Source organism: Heterodontus francisci, chromosome 3 (genome assembly GCF_036365525.1).
Source record: "Heterodontus francisci isolate sHetFra1 chromosome 3, sHetFra1.hap1, whole genome shotgun sequence".
Lineage (NCBI taxonomy): Eukaryota > Metazoa > Chordata > Chondrichthyes > Heterodontiformes > Heterodontidae > Heterodontus > Heterodontus francisci.
Genome location: NC_090373.1, coordinates 199,927,958 through 199,947,897, shown reverse-complemented (window position 1 = coordinate 199,947,897; position 19,940 = coordinate 199,927,958). Strand labels below are relative to the sequence as shown.

The following is a 19,940-nucleotide window of genomic DNA, read 5'->3' as shown; positions in this document are numbered from 1 at the left end:
GCTGTGTCAAAATCCTGGAACTCCCTTCCTAACAGCACTGGTTCCCCCTTATCTACCCTGCTCATTACGCCTTCAAAAAACTAATGATTTGACAAACCCAATTTCTTTCTCATAAAACCATGCTGACTCTGCCTAATCATAGTGATTTTCCAAGTGCCTTGTCACTATGTCCCTAATAATAAATTCTAGCATAATCTCCACTAGTGATGTCAGGCTAACTGGCCTACAGTTACTTGTTTTCTATCTCCCTCCTTTCTCGAACAGTGGAGTTACATTTGCAACCTACCATACCCACAGGGACCGTGCTAGAAACCCATTAATTTTTCCGTTACTTTGTTTTCTCATGTTCCTTAAGTTCCTCACTCTCTTTAGACCCTTGGCTCCCCATAATTTCTAGTTATGTCCTTTGTGTACTCCACCAAGACGACAGAAAAAATATTTGTTTAACTTCTCTGCCATTTCCTTGTTCCACATCGTATTTTCTGAGACCCACGATTATTTCCTCTAATCTTGGTTTTTGCAATTATTGCCCATACCTAGTCACCTTTCAGAAACGGTGGTGAGCAGCCTTAGAACCTTAGAAAGGTTACGGCACAGAAAGAGGCCATTCAGCGCATCGTGTCTGCGCCAGCGGAAAAAACTGCTGCCCAATCTAATCCCACCTTCCAGCACCTGGCCCATAGCCTTACAGGTTACAGCACTTCAAGTGCATGTCCAGGTACCTTTTAAAAGAATTGAGGGTTTCTGTCTCCACCACCGCTCCTAGCAGTGAATTCCAGACACCCACCACCCTCTGGGTCAAAAAGCTTTTCCTCATATCCCCTCTAATCCTTCTACCAATCACCTTAAATCTGTGCCCCCTGGTAATTGACCTCTCCGCTAGGGGAAACAGGTCCTTCCTGTCTAATTTATCTAGGCCCCTCATAATTTTGTACACAGCCTCCTCTGTTCTAAGGAAAACAACCCTAGCCTATTCAATCTTTCCTCATAGCTGCAACTTTCAAGTCCTGACAACATTCTTGTAAATTTCCTCTGTACTTTCTCCAGAGCAATTATTCGCTTCCTATAATGTGACCAGAACTGTACGCAATACTCCAACTGCAGCCTAACCAGCATTTTATACAGTTCCAGCATTCCATCCCTGCTTCTGAAATCTATACCTCGGCCAATAAAGGAAAGCATTTCACATGCCTTCACCACTTTATCTACCTGTCCTGCCACCTGTGGACATGCACTCCAAGGTGTCTCACTTCTTCTACCCCTCTCAATACCCTTCCGTTTATTGTGTATTCCTTCACTTTGTTTGCCCTCCCCAAATGCATTACCTCACACTTCTACAGATTGAATTCCATTTGCCACTTTTCCACCCACTCAACCAAACCACTGATATCATTTGAGTCTTCTTCACTATCAACTACACGGCCAATTTTTGTGTCATCTGCAAATTTCCCAATCATTCCTCCCACATTTAAGTCCAAATCATTAATATATACCACAAACAGTAAGGGACCCAACAGTCAGCCCTGTGGAACACCATTGGAAACCGCTTTCCATTCACAAAATCATCCGTTGACCATTACCCTTTGTTTTCAGTCACTGAACCAATTCTGGATCCAACCTGCCACATTCTCCTGTATCCCATGGGCTTTCATTTTACTGACCAGTCTGCCACGTGGGACCTTGTCAAATGCCTGACTAAAATCCATGTAGACCACATCCACTGCACTACCCTCATCAATCCTCCTTGTTACTTCCTCAAAAAAATTCAATTAAGTTAGTAAGACACGACCTTCCCTTAACAAATCCATGCTAACTATCCCTGATTAATCCATGCCTTTCTAAGCGGCAGTTTATCCTATCTCTCAGAATTGATTCAAATAATTTGCCCATCACCGAGGTCAGACTGACTGGCCTATAATTATTTGGCCTATTCATTGCACCCTTTTTAAACAATGGTACAACATTTACAGACCTCCATTCGTCTGGTACCTCTCCTGTATCTAGTGAGGATTTGAAGATGATCCTCAGCGCATCCGCTATTTCCTCCCTAGCTTCCTTTTAACAACCTGGGATGCAATCCACCCGACCCTGGTGATTTATCCACTTTCAAGGATGTCAGACCCTCTAATAATTCCTCACTCATTATGCTTATCGTATCTAATATTTCACACTCCTCCTCTTTAACTACAATGTCTACTTCAACCCTTTCCTTTGTGAAGACAGAGACAAAAATCTCATTAAGAACCATGCCCACATCTTCTGCATCCACGCATAAGTTCCCTTGTACATCTCTGATAGGCCCTATCCTTTTCTTAGTTATTCTCTTGCTCTTAATGTACTGATAAAACTTGTTTGGGTTTTCCTTGATTTTACCTGCCAATAATTTTTCATGTCCTCTTGTTGCTTTTCTAATTTCCGTTTTTCCTTCAACCCTGTACTTTCTATACTCCTCTGGACTTTCTAAAGTATGTTTTTGTGACCGTCATAAGCTTTCTTTTTCTGCTTTATCTTACCCTGTAAGCTTCTAGTAACCAGGGGACTCTAGATTTGGCAGTACCACCCTTTATCTTTGTGGGGATATGCCTACACTGTGCCTGTAGTATCTCGCTTTTGAATGTGTCCCACTGGTTTGCCACTGATTTTCCTTCAAGTAGCTCTATCCAGTCCACTTTCACTAGATCACCTCTCAGCTTCGTAAAATTTGCCTTCCCCCAATTTAGAACTTTTACTCCTGTTCTGTCCTTTTCCATGATTATGCCAAATCTAACTGTATTATGGTCACTATCTCCAAAATGGTCACCCACTGCTACTTCATCCACTTGCCCAGCTTCATTACCCAAGACTAAATCTAGAATTACGCCCCCTCTCGTTGGGCTTGTTATGTGCTGGCTAAAAAAGTTCTCTTGAATGCAGTTCAAGAATTTTGTGCCCTCTGTGCTCTTCACACTGTTTGTATCCCAGTTGATATTGGGGTAGTTGAAATCCGCAACAATTATTGCCTTATTGTTTTTGCACTCAGAAATTTGCCTACATATCTGTTCTTCTATCTCCCTCTCACTATTTGGGGCTCTATAGTACACTCTCAGTAGTGTGGCTGCCCCTTTTTTATTTCTGAGCTCAACCCACATGGCCTCGTTTGATGATTAATTTAGCATATTATCCCTCCTCACAGCTGTTATTGATTCCTTAACCAATAATGCTTCACTCCCTCCTTTTTTATCCCCCTCTCTATCTCGCCTGAAAACGTTATATCCAGGGATGTTCAGCTGCCATTCTTGCCCCTCCTTAAGCCAAGTTTCCGTTATAGCAATGATATCATGTTGCCATGTGTCTGTCTGTGCCCTCAGCTCATCAGCTTTATTTGCTATACTCCTTACATTTAAATATCTTTTAACACAGCCAAATTCCTGTGCTAAACACTTTTTATCTTTTCCTTCTTCTGTCTTTGAGTCACTTGCTAGATTTCTGCCTTCCGTTCCCTGCCCTGAATTTGTCATGTCTAAAACTGCCCTCAGGTTCCCATCCCCCTGCTAATCTAGTTTAAACCATCCCCAACAGCACCAGCAAACCTTCCTGCAAGGATATTTGTCCCAGTCCTGTTCATGTGTACACTGTCCTGCTTGTACAGGTCCCACCTTCCCCAGAACCGCTCCCAATGTTCCAGAAATCTGAAGCCCTCCCTCCTGCACCATTCTGTCCATCCACACATTCATCTGGTGTATTCTCCTATTGGTATACTTGCTAGCATGTGGCCTTGCAAGTAATCCGGAGATTACTACCTTTGAAGTCCTGCTTGCTAATCTCTTTTCAAACTCCCTAAACTCAGCCCGCAGGACATCATCGCTTTTTCTACCTATATCATTAGTACCAATGTGGACCATGCCCTCTGGCTGTGTACCCTCGCCCTCCAGAATGCTCTGTCGCCACTCTGTGATATACATGACCCTTGCACCAGAGGAGCAACATACCATCTTGGAATCACGTCTGCGACCACAGAAACGCCGGGCTGTTCCCCTAACTATAGAATCCCCTACCACTATTGCTCTTCTGTCTTTTCTCCTCCCTCCACAACTGAGCCACTCATGGTGGCTTGAATCACTGCAGTCCATATGGTGAAAGGATTTCCACAATACTTATAAGTGTGTGAGTTCCTGAACTTTGATACAGCTACAATGAAGGAATGGTATAAAATTTCCATGTCAGGATAGTCTATGACATGGAGGGGAACTTGCAGGTGGTGGTGTTCCCATGTGCCTGCTGTCCTTGCCCTTCTAGGTAGCAGAGATTACGGGTTCAGGAGGTGCTGTTGAAGAAGTCTTGACGAGTTGCTGCAATGCCTCTCATTGATGGCACACACTGCAGACAGAGATGGAGGTGGAGTCAGCGAATGTTTAGCTTTGTATGGGGTGCAATCAAACAGGCTACCTTGTCCTGGATGGTATCGAGCTTCTTCAGTGTTGTTGGAGCTGCACCCATCCAGCCAAGTGTCGAATATGCCATCAGACTCTTGACTTGACTTGTGCCTTACAGATGATAGAAAGGCTTTGGGGAGTTAGATGAGTCACTCACTGCAGAATACCTAGCCTCTGACCTGCTCCTGAAGCTACAGTATGTATGTGTCTGGTCCAGTTAAGTTTCTGGTCAATCTAACCGCAAGAAGTTGTTGGAGGGTTCAGCGATTGTAATGTTGTTGAATGTCAAGGGTAGGTTGTTAGATCCTTGTGGAAAGGGCCACTGCCAAAGATACTTGCCACATCAGCCCAAGCCTTAATGCTGTCCAGGTCTTGCTACATGTGAGCACAAACTGCTTCATTATCTGAGGAGTTGTGAATGAAACTAAGCACCATGCAATCAGTGAACATCCACACTTCTGACCTTATAATTGACAGAAGGCCAATGATGAAGTAACTGAAGATGGTTGGGCCTAGGGCACTGATCTGAAGAACTCCAGCAGCAATATCATTAGGTTAAAATGATCGGCCTCCAACAGCCACACAACATTGTAAGCTGCTTGTGTCAATGTAATGCTATATTCATTGAAAATTATGAATTGTTTTTTTAAATGCTTGTCATTGCTTATCTACCAATATATCTTTTATTCTAATTTCCCAAACTATCTCAGCCACTCACCCTTCATACCTCAATAATTGGCTTTGTTCAAATTTCAGACCCTAACTTCAAACTTAACCATAATACACACAATCTTAACATGAAATTCTATTATGATCACTCTTCCACAAAGAATCCATTACTATATTACTAGTTAACACTGTCTCATTACACAATATTCCATCTATAATAATACAATGTGGCACACTGGACAGAGGAATAGAAATGGCTTGTTGAAATAATATACCAGGATTAAGTTGTTTAGGTAGCGAGGCTGAGCAAACACTACACTGAAGTAGTTATTCAGGATTTTAACGGTATTTTAAAGCACCATCATGCTTTACCTTTGTTCTCAATTCCAGTGGAGAGTTTGTGATTCAGAGAGATGTTACTGAGGGCCATGATAGCTAGCATCTGCTGATGGCTGCCTGTAGAGTTGCTCCCATTTCCAATACAGCTATACAGGATTGGGCAAATGTCACAAGATACCAACAACTCCGCAAGGCTTTTGTGATTGGACACCAACATAATGACAATTAACAAGCCATCCTGAACTGCACAGGAGCACCTAGAGGGGAAGAAGGAGGAGACAATTAAAAGGTAAAATACCATCTGGTTAAGGGACAGATATCCACATCATTCTATATTACTGCAATATTGTGTTAGCATCTACTAATGATTTACTTCAACACAATTCAGTATTCAATCCAACAATGGACAATTTTTTTTTTAAGGAACAATGGCTTAGCAGCCAAAGTTGTGAGAGCTAAGCAGACAAATAGGGCAAAACATTTTCTGTTCAAAAGACAGTTTCATGACTTCTTAAAAGATGCAATTGCAAATCTAGTCGCTTCATTCAATAAATGTTTCAAATATTCATGGTTCACCCAATCCACCAGTTGTTAATTTCACTGCCTAGGTTGGAGCCAAGGCACACAGACCAAAGGTCCTGATTCAATTGCTGGTCTGTGCTGAATAGATGATCTCAATTAGGTTACTAGAATTGGACATAGCATTACTGACATAGGGCAAAGTAAAAGATGAAAAAAAAACTGTTAGCATTCCTGCTCTTCATTATTATCCAGTAACTCCCACCAGAAAGCACAGGTGCAGATACTGGGCAAGGATAGGAACGGGTTCACTTGTTGGTCCTTCCTTGTTGGCCTGCAGATATTTACCCGAGTCTCTTACACTAGAAGAAGCAATGTGAGCAAGATGCCAGATAACCAGCATCCAGAGAGGAGCAGCCTGTTATGAGAGGACAAGATTCAATGTTGCCGTTTTGATTTTGAGAATTAGCTGGCAAAAAACTGGTTTTAAGCAGACAGCACTCGGAGACAATTTAAACTAAAGGGAAAAGAGCTGTGTTATTTCTCTCTCAAAATTCTACAAAGTTTCAAGCCAAATTAATTCCATAAAAATAAGAAAAAGCTTTTTCTACCGCAACAAATTATCGATATCTGCTGTGTTCATCGCTCGGAAAAAAGAGTTTAATACTACAACAGCTGAACTGTTGAACCCCTCTCTTTGGGAGGATCTTCTGTTTTCATCGGACCTTGGAAGACTGCAAGTGAGCTTTGACTGTGTTGTATTGAAAGACCATTCGTCAGGAACGTAATTTTCAAAGACTTCTTTTTATTTTTTCAGTCAGCTAATTTAAAACCAAGTACATGTATGCGAATGCGGGAGATAGATTTTTAAATAAGAAGTGATAAGGTCTTTAGATAATAAAAACAAGAAATGCTGGAAATACTCAGCAAGTCTGGCAGCATCTGTGGAGATAGAAGCAGAGTTAACCTTTCAAGTCAGTGACCCTTCTTCAGAACTTTCTTCAGAAGGTTTTTAGATATTGGTTCATCTTAGTAGCGTTTAAGATTTTAGTTTTTTTTAAATAGTTAATTTGTTGATACCTAAAGATACCTGGTTTGGTTCGCTTCATTGAGGGGTTACTAGATTGTTTAATTTGGCTGCTTTTTTCCGATTTGGAAAGCTTAAAGAAATATGCTGCGACCTGTGGAGCGAAGGGACTGAATTGATAGTGTATTGCTCCCACCACAATCAGAATCATATATTTTGATTGGGGGCTCGTCCGGGATTGAATCATATTTAATTAGTCGGCTCACGTCTGGGATCAGAATCAGACTAATTTGCAGAGCTCGCATTTGGAATCATATTAATTGCTCGTCTCTGGGATAGCATACAAATTGGGGTCTTGCGTCTGGCATCATATTAATTGCTCTCGCTTCTGGGATCATATCAATTGGAAACTCGGTGGGATCTAAATCTAACGCCAATTACGAAGAAATAAAAGGAACCAGGTCTCTTGTATAATAAGGTACAGTCTATACCATAGTAATGGCATTAGCGGTTGCAGCAGAGTTTTTGGGAAGGCAGAATGTTTCCCTCAGTGACTTGATAACTTTAACTAAGAATAAATTAAAAGAATTGGTGGCGAAATTGGGGTTAGAATTGAAATTAAGTGTCAAAAAAGCAGAGATAATTGACATAATAGCCCAACATATGGAATTAGAAGGAGGGGAATACAAGGAACAAGGAGGTTTTAAGTCACAGAGTAATGTAGTAGAATTGGCTAGAATTCAGTTAGAAATAAGAAAACTTGAACTTCAGAGAGAAAGTGAAAAACAAGAGAGGGAATTTAGGCTAAAACAGATGGAACTAAGACAAAGGGGTCGTCTTGAATCCAGGGAAAATTCAGGTCAGGAAGAATCTGAATTTAACTCAGGGCCCTGCGAAAAGCTTTTTAAATTTATTCAAGCTCTTCCTAAGTTCGAGGAAAGGGATGTAGAGGCATTTTTCACGTCTTTTTAAAAAATAGCCAAACAGATGAAATGGCCGAAGACACTGCTTATACAAAGCAGGTTAGTCGGCAAAGCTCTTGAAGTTTATGCCATGCTTCCTGAAGAGGCTTCTGCAGATTATGAGATGGCAAAAAAGGCTATTCTCGCTGCGTATGAGTTAGTCCCTGAAGCTTACAGACAGAAGTTTCGGAACTTACGGAGATTGGCTGGGCAGACATTTGTAGAATTTGAGAGGGTGAAGCAAATGAATTTTGACCGTTGGATATGGGCATTAAAGATGGAAACCACATATGAGAACCTTCGAGAGTTGATTCTCTTAGAAGAGTTTAAAAACTCCATTCCTTCAGTAGTGAGAACTCATATAGATAACCTGGAAGTTTTGAAAGCTAGGCAAGCAGCGGAGATTGATGATTTTCAGCTTGTGAATAAGCCAAAACCTTTTGTCTGCCACCCCCATAAACCCAAGAAGGATAGAAAGTGGGCGAGTGAAAGGAACGCAAGTAGCCAGGGACAAGGAGGAACAGCTGGGAATGCCCCAGGATCACCTCCTCAGATCAGAAAGGAAGGTGCTGAGGGTAGAAGTGAAGTTCGCAAGCCAAAGTGTTATCATCGCAACAAAACAGGTCATGTTCTTTCAGAAAGCTGGAAATTGCGAGGTAAACCCATAGGACTTGTTGGGGTATGCAAAGCTAGTGCAGAGGAAAAGACTCTGACTGAGAGTATAGCAGACCAGGCTATAGCTTTAACGACAGTTGTAAAACCAGATACTAAAAATAAAAGGAGTGTAGAGGTAAGAATAAAATAACCCAAAGTTATAATGACTTTTTGTCAAAGGGGAGAGTAACTCCATACCTGGTAAGTGAGGAGGAAAACCTATTATACTCAGGGATACAGGAGCAACCCAAACACTCTTGCTGGGAAAGATATAACTTTCCACCAGAGAGCGCCTTGAACGCTAAAACTTTAGTTAATGGAACTGGCGGGGAGTATATACCCATACCTTTCTATAAAGTACGCCTAGAGTGTGATTTAATATCTGGGATAGTAACTAGGAGCTGTCCACAGTTAGCCATTAAAGGGAATTGATCTACTCCTAGGAAATGATTTGCCCGGATCAAAAGTATCAGTTTCTCCTATAGTTACAGAGTAACCAAGTGAAATTAAGGAAATGGAGCAATAACAGGAACAAGTTCTGGGAATATTTCCTGCACATGTAGACACCCGAGCAATGACTAAACAGGATCCATTGCCGGAGGTAAAGTTGGCACCACAAACAGATAGCCAAGTATCTGAAACCTTATTTGGGGATTTAGATAATCCAACTGAGATGTCTAACAGATCGTCTATCATTGCAGCAAGCTGATCCAGAGATATACCGAATGGCACAGATGGCTCAGACAGAAGCGGAGGCGAAAGGAGTTCCAGAAGTCTATTTTATGGCAAATGGGGTTTTGAGGAGGAAATGGAGGCCGCCTCATAGACTTGCAGACAAAGACTGGACAGTTGCTGAACAGATAGTGGTACCACCTAAATATCGCCACGGATTAAGGTTAGCACATGACATTCCTTTTGCAGGACGTAGGGGAATTGGGAAGACCAAATCATGCATAAGCCAACATTATTAACTGGCCAGGTCTTATAAAGGATGTGAGACAATTTTGTAGGACATGCCATACCTGTCAAATGGTGGGAAAACCACAACCTACCATAAAACCAGCACTACTAGTTCCCATACCAGTGATTGAGGAACCATTTAGCAGAGTATTAGTAGACTGTGTAGGACCCCTGCCGAAAACAAAAGCGGGGCATCAATACATACTTACTATCATGGATATGGCTACTTGATTTCCAGAGGCCAATCCTTTGAGGACAATTACTGCTAGAATAGTAGAAAAATTAACCCAATTCTTTACGAGATATGGGTTACCACTTGAAGTTCAATCAGATCAAGTTTCTGAAGTGGAACCTGGAGGGTAACATTGGTAAATTATTTAGTATTAGGATACGTTAACAGTCTTGGAAGGAAGATGGAAGCACTCTAGTTGTGGGGAACTAGGGCATGATGGGATGCATGGCAATGGTTATGGGAAGCTGTTCATCTGTGTAAACATATTGTCCTTGCAGTAAGACTGCGACTGGGGGGGGGTGGGGGGGGAAGAGACAACAGGGGGGATGATTAGTGAGACAATACACTTCAGTTTATTGATCAAGCTGCAGCTTTGCAACGTGTCAGAGAATAGTGTGGACAAATGAATAATGGTTATTGTATTCTATTCTATTCTAGCTTCCACTGCTATGTTCAGACTGGCCAAGAGAGTGTGGGAAAATGGCGCACTGACACGGAACACAAAAGTCCGAGTGTATCAGGCCTGTGTCCTCAGTACCTTGCTCTACGGCAGCGAGGCCTGGACAACGTATGCCAGCCAAGAGCGACGTCTCAATTCATTCCATCTTCGCTGCCTTCGGAGAATACTTGGCATCAGGTGGCAGGACTATATCTCCAACACAGAAGTCCTTGAAGCGGCCAACATCCCCAGCTTATACACACTACTGAGTCAGCGGCGCTTGAGATGGCTTGGCCATGTGAGCCGCATGGAAGATGGCAGGATCCCCAAAGACACATTGTACAGCGAGCTCGCCACTGGTATCAGACCCACCGGCCGTCCATGTCTCCGTTATAAAGACGTCTGCAAACGCGACATGAAATCGTGTGACATTGATCACAAGTCGTGGGAGTCAGTTGCCAGCATTCGCCAGAGCTGGCGGGCAGCCATAAAGACAGGGCTAAATTGTGGCGAGTCGAAGAGACTTAGTAGTTGGCAGGAAAAAAGACAGAGGCGCAAGGGGAGAGCCAACTGTGCAACAGCCCCGACAAACAAATTTCTCTGCAGCACCTGTGGAAGAGCCTGTCACTCCAGAATTGGCCTTTATAGCCACTCCAGGCGCTGCTTCACAAACCACTGACCACCTCCAGGCGCGTATCCATTGTCTCTCGAGATAAGGAGGCCCAAAAGAAATTCTATAAATTTGTACGACAGAATCTGTTTCATTGAGAAGCCTCTGGATGTTTCACCAGACACTTCTCCTTTGCACCAGTGTTTGAATAAAGTTTGTTTACTTTAATCCCTTGGACTCGAGACCAGTTATTTTTCCCACAACAATTTGGCGTAGCGAGCAGGATTCTCAGGGCTCAGTCGCGGTGCCCAGTCGAATATTGGCCTCAGAGTGGGTGAGTGCATTTACTTTACCACCCATTAGATAGGGAGGTCGGCGTTCAGGATGGGAAGCTGGCGGGCCAATTTGAGGATCTGAACCAAAGAATGGGCCCACAGGTGAAGTAACTAAAGACATCGCAGTGCTAGGATCGCAGTTCCTTGGATAAACGAGGAGGTAATATCATTCTCGGGGTTAACCAGGTGAACTAAGAACGATCGGAGAGGAAACGAGAGGTCAGTTTCCCATGTAGGAATGATCTTAGGGTAGCGAGAGGTCTCTACCCACACAAATAGTAATAACAGTCAGACTAAAACATCAGCCATGGAAAATAAGGATCCAAAGTGGGGACTCGAAGGGTCACTCACCAAATCTTTGGCAGTCAAAAACAAGAACAGCTTTAGATAAATGATCAGGAAGGTTGGGATCCCTCAAGGACCCTGGATAAGTATAAAGAATGGTGGAAAGAACAGACAAAAGGGAATAATTATATAATGCAAGTGCTATCTTTCCATGTGTCAGTCTGGAAAGTCTGAATTAGCTGGGCTAACTCAGGAAAAGAAACAGCTTACACGTGTTAGAAGGACGAGAGCCGGGTGGGAAAGTGATAGGTATTGGGTTGAGGTAAGAGGGACAATTTAAACATGCTTTAGTGAAATTTAAAAGTGAATAAAAATAAGTTACGGTGTCTTTGTTTGAGTCTGCATGAATGTTGGAAGCTTCCACTTCTCTGTGTTGTTGTGTGATGTGGAGCTGACAGTCATCAACTCTTTGTGGTCTGGGTTTAACGTTGAAAGTATGAGTCTGTTTCTTGTTCTATTCTTGCAATGTATATTTCTGTGGAAACATTGAGTCGTGTTTTGGGTATGAACTAGTTGAACCTGTATGTTCCTTGGACTGGGAATTTAATGCAGATTTTTGGTACTTTGAATTCATAACCCATTACAGGAATCAATATTTCTAAGTTATATGGAATTAAGGAAGTGTGAATGTGATTGCTGAGTGTGCTCATTTTAATTTCAGATTGTGCACCCAGAAATGGGATTCAAAACTGAATTAAATTTTAAATTAAGACTTGCGGTGTAGTCGGTTTTGAAACTGTGAAAAGGCAATGCACAATTTTGTAAGAGATAAGCTTCAGCCTTGAAGGCTTGGAAATGCCTGGCAGAAATCCAAGTTGAAGTTTTTAAACACTTTGCTTTAATTGGATCAAAGTTAAAATTACTATTAATTTTTTTGCAATTTCAAGAAATATGACTGATAAGGATGAATAAAGGAGCTATTGAAAAGATTTTAAAATTAATTTAGAAACAATTAGAGTTTAATCTAAAATGCTGTCTTCCTGATAGAGATGTTTTGAAGTTTAAGGGGAAAATCAAATTTAGACAAAGTTTTTAAAAAAGCATTCTAGGTGGTTTCTATGAATATAGAGAAATGTTGCTTTTGGGAAGAAATCAATGGAACATTAACAAAACCTGTCACCCCAGCAACACTGTTGTTTGAATTTGGGATAACAGATGCAAAAAGTCCAGTGTAGTTTAGCAAGTTACTTTTAAGGAACTAAAATGTCATCTAAGATAAAGGACAAACTAATAGACAAAGGATAAAAGGAAAAGGGAATTGTAGCTCTGTGTCATGGGCACATAAGGCCAGGAGACATGGCGTGTGGTGTGCAGCAGTCATGAGAAAAGGTAAATGATCTAAGGTGGTCAGCAGTAAATAGTTTGGGATTGTTTTATCACTTTAGAGAACTGTCTTCAACATAGATACGAGTCAGAGAAGGGTTAGGAGGAATTAAGTTGGAAGCACCACAGTAAATTAAAATGCTGTCAGAAAAGATTTTTAAAAAGGAAGAAAACTTGCGTGTGCATAAGTTTCTGTTTGTATCATATTAGTGTAGTGTTATTTCCTCGTCTGTCTGTGTCACTGAACTAATGGCTTATTAACTGTCAGTGACCTGGTCCTGCATGATGTTTTAAAGTTTTGATAGCTGTATAAAATGGATGAGAAGCTGTTAAAGTACACACTTTGTTTTGGTAAGGGGAAAGAGAGAGAAAGATTCCTTTAAGGGGGAACGATAGGTAAGGATACTCAGCACTGTCAATTCGCTTGTTCCTGCGGGTGAAAAACTCAAAGACCACCTTTTCCTTCCCCACACCTGTGGGAGGCTGCTGTTTGAAGTTTGGCAGATTTAAATGAAGGACCAAGATCACTTTATTTCCTTTGTTTTCTTTCTTTCATCTTAAGTTGTTAAGTTGAATGAGTGTTGTAGAACTTGTGTGGATAATGTACGTGTGTAAGTTTTAATATGCTTTCTTCTCTAAAGGGTTGTTGCGCAAAAGGGGCACCAGCACATTTAAAAAAAAAGAATTTCACAATGAGGAATACAAGTTGGATCAAAAGGAAGGTGGAAACAAACTAAATATTTAAGTTATAAGATTCAAATTTACACTTCTGGCCAAGAATCACAACCCAACTGTATGGGAATGTTAATCAGATATGAATTTATGCATGCGAGAACAAGGTAATTTTTCATGTCGGAGACTGCTAATTGGGAAATTTCATATTTGTCTGAAAAGTGGTTTGTTTTGTCTTCGTAGGTAAAGGGGTGGTGACATCATCACTAGTTCATCTGAGAACGTTCACCCCATCCCCTTCCTTCTTTGGCCTCCTTGTCTCGAGAGACAATGGGTAAGCGCCTGGAGGTGGTCAGTGGTTTGTGGAACAGTGTCTGGAGTGGCTATAAAGGCCAATTCTAGAGTGACAGACTCTTCCACAGGTGCTGCAGAAAAATTTGTTTGTCGGGGCTGTTACACAGTTGGCTCTCCCCTTGCGCTTCTGTCTTTTTCCCTGCCAACTGCCAAGTCTCTTCGACTCACCACACTTTAGCCCCGCCTTTATGGCTGCCCGCCAGCTCTGGCAATCGCTGGCAACTGACTCCCACGACTTGTGATCAATGTCACAGGACTTCATGTCGCATTTGCAGACGTCTTTAAAGCGGAGACATGGACGGCCAGTGGGTCTGATACCAGTGGCGAGCTCGCTGTACAATGTGTCTTTGGGGATCCTGCCATCTTCCATACGGCTCACATGGCCAAGCCATCTCAAGCACCGCTGACTCAGTAGTGTGTATAAGCTGGGGATGTTGGCCGCCTCGAGGACTTCTGTGTTGGAGATACGGTCCTGCCACCTGATGCCAAGTATTCTCCGGAGGCAGCGAAGATGGAATGAATTGAGACGTCGCTCTTGGCTGACATACGTTGTCCAGACCTCGCTGCCATAGAGCAAGGTACTGAGGACACAGGCCTGATACACTGGGACTTTTGTGTTCCGTGTCAGTGCACCATTTTCCCACACTCTCTTGGCCAGTCTGGACATAGCAGCGGAAGCCTTTCCCATGCGCTTGTTGATTTCTGCATCGAGAGACAGGTTACTGGTGATAGTTGAGCCTAGGTAGGTGAACTCTTGAACCACTTCCAGAGCATGGTCGCCGATATTGATGGATGGAGCATTTATGACGTCCTGTCCCATGATGTTCGTTTTCTTGAGGCTGATGGTTAGGCCAAATTCGTTGCAGGCAGCCGCAAACCTGTCGATGAGTCTCTGCAGACACTCTTCAGTGTGAGATGTTAAAGTAGCATAGTCAGCAAAGAGGAGTTGCCTGATGAGGACTTTCCGTATTTTGGTCTTCGCTCTTAGACGGGCAAGGTTGAACAACCTGCCCCCTGATCTTGTGTGGAGGAAAATTCCTTCTTCTGAGGACTTGAACGCATGTGAGAGCAGCAGGGAGAAGAAAATCCCAAACAGTGTAGGTGCGAGAACACAGCCCTGTTTCACACCACTCAGTATAGGAAAGGGGTCTGATGAGGAGCCACCATGTTGAATTGTGCCCTTCATATGGTCATGGAATGAGGTGATGATACTTAGTAGCTTTGGTGGACATCCGATCTTTTCTAGTAATCTGAAGAGACCACGTCTGCTGACTAGGTCAAAGGCTTTGGTGAGATCAATGAAAGCAATGTAGAGGGGCATCTGTTGTTCGCAGCATTTCTCCTGTGTCTGACGAAGGGAGAACAGCATGTCAATGGTCGATCTCTCTGCACGAAAGCCACACTGTGCCTCAGGGTAGACACGCTCGGCCAGCTTCTGGAGCCTGTTTAAAGCGACTTGAGCAAAGACTTTCCCCACTATGCTGAGCAGGGAGATTCCACGGTAGTTGTTGCAGTCACCGCGGTCACCTTTGTTTTTATAGAGGGTGATGATATTGGCATCGCGCATGTCCTGGGGTACTGCTCCCATGTCCCAGCACAGGCAAAGCAGTTCATGTAGTGCTGAGAGTATAGCAGGCTTGGCACTCTTGATTATTTCAGGGGTAATGCTGTCCTTCCCAGGGGCTTTTCCGCTGGCTAGAGAATCAATGGCATCACTGAGTTCCGATTTTGTTGGCTGGTAGAGGCTGGGCTGCATTGAAGGCAGTCTCAGTGACAACATTCTCCCTGGAGTACAGTTCTAGGTAGTGCTCAACCCAGCGGTCCATTTGCTTGCGTTGGTCAGTGACTGTGTCCCCTGATTTAGATTTGAGGGGGGCGATCTTCTTGACCAGCAGAAAGTTAACCCTTTCCGCTAGCAGTTTAAGCTAACCATACAACTTTCAAAATTTATTGCAACAGGATTGCTAACAGCTTCAGGAATTTAGAAACATAGAAAAATAGGAACAGGAGTAGGCTATTCAGCCCTTCGAGCCTGCTCTGCCATTCAATACGATCATGGCTGATCATCCAAACTCAGTACCCTGTTCCCGCTTTCTCCCCTTGATCGCTTTAGCCCCAAGAACTATATCTAACTCTTTCTTGAATATATTTAATGATTTTGCCTCAACTGCTTTCTGTGGTAGAGAATTCCACAGGTTCACCACTATCTGGGTGAAGAAATCCCTCCTCATCTCAGTCCTAAATGGGTTACCCCTTATCCTTAGTCTGTGACCCCTGGGCCTGGACTCCCCCGCCATCGGGAACATCCTTCCTGCATCTAGTCTGTCCAGTCCTGTTAGAATTTTGTACGTTGAATTTGAGTTGGCATTCTAACCTGAAACTTAAAGAGATTCTAGGAAAACAATAAAACCACACACACTGTCTCGGTGGTTTCTGCTGAGCCAACAGTAAATATTGGACTAAATATAAAAACAACATCACTGTGTGTCAGCTCAGAGGTCTGGTGCAGGTATATCCTGAACAGATTGAAAAGGAAAAATCTTAAAAGTGATGGGATTGGTATTTTGTTTTCCAGGAATGTCATACAGGATGACACCACTCCCAATGGTCTCAAGTCAAACTACATGACTCACATTCTGTTTCTGCCAACAGGAGGGCCAGCAGCAGATCTCTTAATTATTTTGTTTCAGGTAAACCACAGAGCAATGGCAGTCTGCTGAGTAGCAGCAACAGTGATCACCCTCCTGGTAACCGTGGCAACAAGGGAATCGCCCACTGTAATTATCAACAGAAGCACTAGCCTGCATCCAGGACTGTATGCGAAACTACCCAAAGAAGGGAGTACCACGAGGGTATCTAACACCAGACTGAACATCATGGCAGGGTTGGTCTATTCTGCCTCCATTTGTTTGAAAACTCAAAGGGAAGAGCCTGTGACATGTGGTTCGGGACTTGGTCGATAATGTTTCAGATATTGAAGATATAAGATTTGGTACAGCCCCCCGACATATACATCAGGCTGTTAAACGATATTTGCACAAGGAAAGACAGGAGCTGGTAGTCATCCAGCCTATAAGGGGAGGTGTGGGGAGTACAATCAAATTTCTGATGATTATACCTCAAGAACATGCCAATAGAGCTTATTCAGGGGAATACAAATTCATATCCCTGGGAGTGGTGAGGGATGAGTTTATCAACTAGGATCCCGGGGGCATATAGCTCCAGGTTTAAATGGTTTTGATGACATGAGAATGTCATACTGTGTCGCAGCCTTACATCATCTGCTCTTGTAATAAAACCCATCAGTAATGATTCTGTCACAGTAGTATTGATCAGCCCTCTCAAGAAAGCCTTTCAGGCAGTGCAAACCTCCCCTACACAATGGTGCTTTGACAGACAGGACAAGATTCTTATACAGAGGATTGGAGTGTGATAATAACCACACCTTCTGCCTACAGATCACTGACTCCTTTATCACCGACTCCTTTACAGTGGGGGATTTTCACCTGGCGGGCAGGGCCCTCACACAAATGTATTCAGCCTATGGTGGGATGGTTTGCTAAATATTGACAATGTCCCGGAAAAAACAGCCCAGGAAGTGGTGCAAAGGGCCCTAGCCACCACAAGGTTTATGGAGCAAAGCCGTTAAGCAATCACGAAGGGTAGGATACAGGTGAACCTAGCTAAAGGAGAGGCTGGGAGATTGGAGGACTTGGCCAGCAATCGAGCCAAGGTGGCAAGACTACAGTGTAACTGGTGGGAAGTGGGAAGGATCGCTGCAGCTGTTGTGTCCATTATGGTCCTGGTCGTCAATCTCTGTATTTGTTGCTACCAAAAGCTGATGATATCCCAAGCAGTGCAGATGGTAATGCTGGCCAGCAAAGGGTACACTCTGGTATCCCCTGCGGTTGGAGCCCCTCTCCCAGGGAATATGAAACATGTGAATACGTGCGGCACAGTGGCGCAGTGGTTAGCACCGCAGCCTCATAGCTCCAGGGACCCGGATTCAATTCTGGGTACTGCCTGTGTGGAGTTTGCAAGTTTTCCCTGTGTCTGCGTGGGTTTTCGCCGGGTGCTCCAGTTTCCTCCCACAGCCAAAAGACTTGCAGGTGATAGGTTAATTGACCATTATAAATTGCCCCTAGTGTAGGTAGGGAATATGGGATTATTGTAGGGTTAGTATAAATAGGTGGTTGTTGGTCGGCACAGACTCGGTGGGCCGAAGGGCCTGTTTCAGTGCTGTATCTCTAAACAGATAAAAAAAAAATTTTTAAATATTATAACGGATAGAGATTCCAGGACCAGCCCAGGTTAATAGGTAGATTACTTAATTGACACCCCCAATCGCCAGAACCACCGGTTGTGTCACATTAATATGCTAAAGCAATATTACCTCAGGGAGGAGGATAAGCCAGTACAGGTATGTCAGGTAATCGGGATTGTTGAGAAGGAAAAGGATAGTGAGGATGAGGCAGAGGACATTCTCAGACTGAACCTCCAACCATCAGATTAACGAATACAGAATGGCAAGGAAAATTCGACAACCTGCTTTTGCACTTAGAGGCAAAACAACGTGAAAACCGAACCAGGCTTTTCACAACGTTTAAAAGAGTCTGTAGGGATAAGCTGGGATGTACAACCTTAGCCACGCATGATGTGGATATAGGGGGAACCATTCCTTTAAAACAACATCCTTGCCACTTAGGTCCAAACAGACAGGCCCAAGTGGAAGCAGAGGTACAATGCATGCTGAAGGGCAGCTCAGTTGAACGTAGTCAGGACAGCTGGAATTCACAGGTGGTCTTGATACCTAAACCTGGTGGGTCAGCTCAAACTTGCATAAACTCTATAAATGTCACTGGGGTAAAGAAGGCAGGCTCCTACCCAAATTCTCATTTGTACGGCCAGAGTGGGCAACACCATGTGCCTTAAAGAGACAAATGCGTTGGAGGGATACTGTCAAATTCCTTTGACGCCCCAAGATAAGGAAAAATCAGCTTCTGTTACACCGGACGGGATTTTCCAGTATCAAGTGATACCACACAGAATAAAGGGCACTCGAGAAATTTTTCAGAGAATAGTGAACCCAGTAGTGGCTAGTGTTCCTAGCTGTGCAGTTCACCTGGCTGACATGATGGACAATAGGGACACTTGGAAGGAAAACACAAAACAACTGGGAGACTAGGTCCACTCCTCCAATACCCCCACCACCTCGTCCCCTTCCCACGGCACCTTCCCCTGCAATCACAGGAGGTGTAATACCTGCCCATTTACCTCCTCTCTCCTCACTATCCAAGGCCCCAAACACTCCTTTAAGGTGAAGCAGCGATTTACTTGTACTTCTTTCAATTTAGTATACTATATTCACTGCTCACAATGTGGTCTCCTCTACATTGGGGAGACCAAATGCAGATTGGGTGACCACTTTGCGGAACACCTCCGCTCAGTCCATAAGCACGACCCCGAGCTTCCGGTTGCTGGCCATTTCAACAACCCCCCTGCTCTCATCTCTGTCCTGGGATTGCTGCAGTGTTCCAGTGAACATCAACACAAGCTCGAGGAACAGCATCTCATTTACCAATTAGGCATGGTACAGCCTGCCGAACTGAACTTGAATTCAATAATTTCAGAGTATGATGGGGCCACCCCCCTTTCTATGTTTAGTTTTTTTTTGTTTTTTTCTTCTTTATTTGGTTATTTTATTTTAGGTTTTTTAGCATGTTTAGTTTTTTTCAACTGTGCCTACCCACTGTTTCTGTTTTTTAAATGTTTTTAATGTTTGTGCTTGGTGTGCTTTACAGTCTATTCACACCCTCTCTGTTCTAAAGCTTTGTCTTTCATCACACCATTAACATACTGTTTTTGCCTTTGTTCCATGACTTTCTGGTCAGTTATTCTGTGACTTTGTCCTATCAACACCTTCTCTTTTGTTATCTCTTGCCCCACCCCCTGCTTTACTTGCTTAAAACCTTTTACATTTCTAATATTTGTCAGTTCTGAAGGGTCACTGACCTGAAACGTTAACTCTGCTTCTCTCTCCATAGATGCTGCCAGACCTGCTGACTATTTAAAGCATTTCTTGTTTTTG

General features: G+C 43.2%; 1 protein-coding gene across 4 annotated transcripts in view; it reads right to left on the bottom strand.

The window, feature by feature from the left end:
* LOC137366082 (cullin-9) overlaps window positions 1-19,940 on the bottom strand; it is a 413,970-nt gene that overhangs the window by 206,666 nt on the left and 187,364 nt on the right. For all 4 annotated transcript variants that reach the window (XM_068028163.1, XM_068028162.1, XM_068028164.1 and 1 more), the window contains exon 10: window positions 5,454-5,677. In XM_068028163.1, the coding sequence (XP_067884264.1) occupies window positions 5,454-5,677 (224 nt within the window). The remainder of the gene's footprint in view (window positions 1-5,453; window positions 5,678-19,940) is intronic.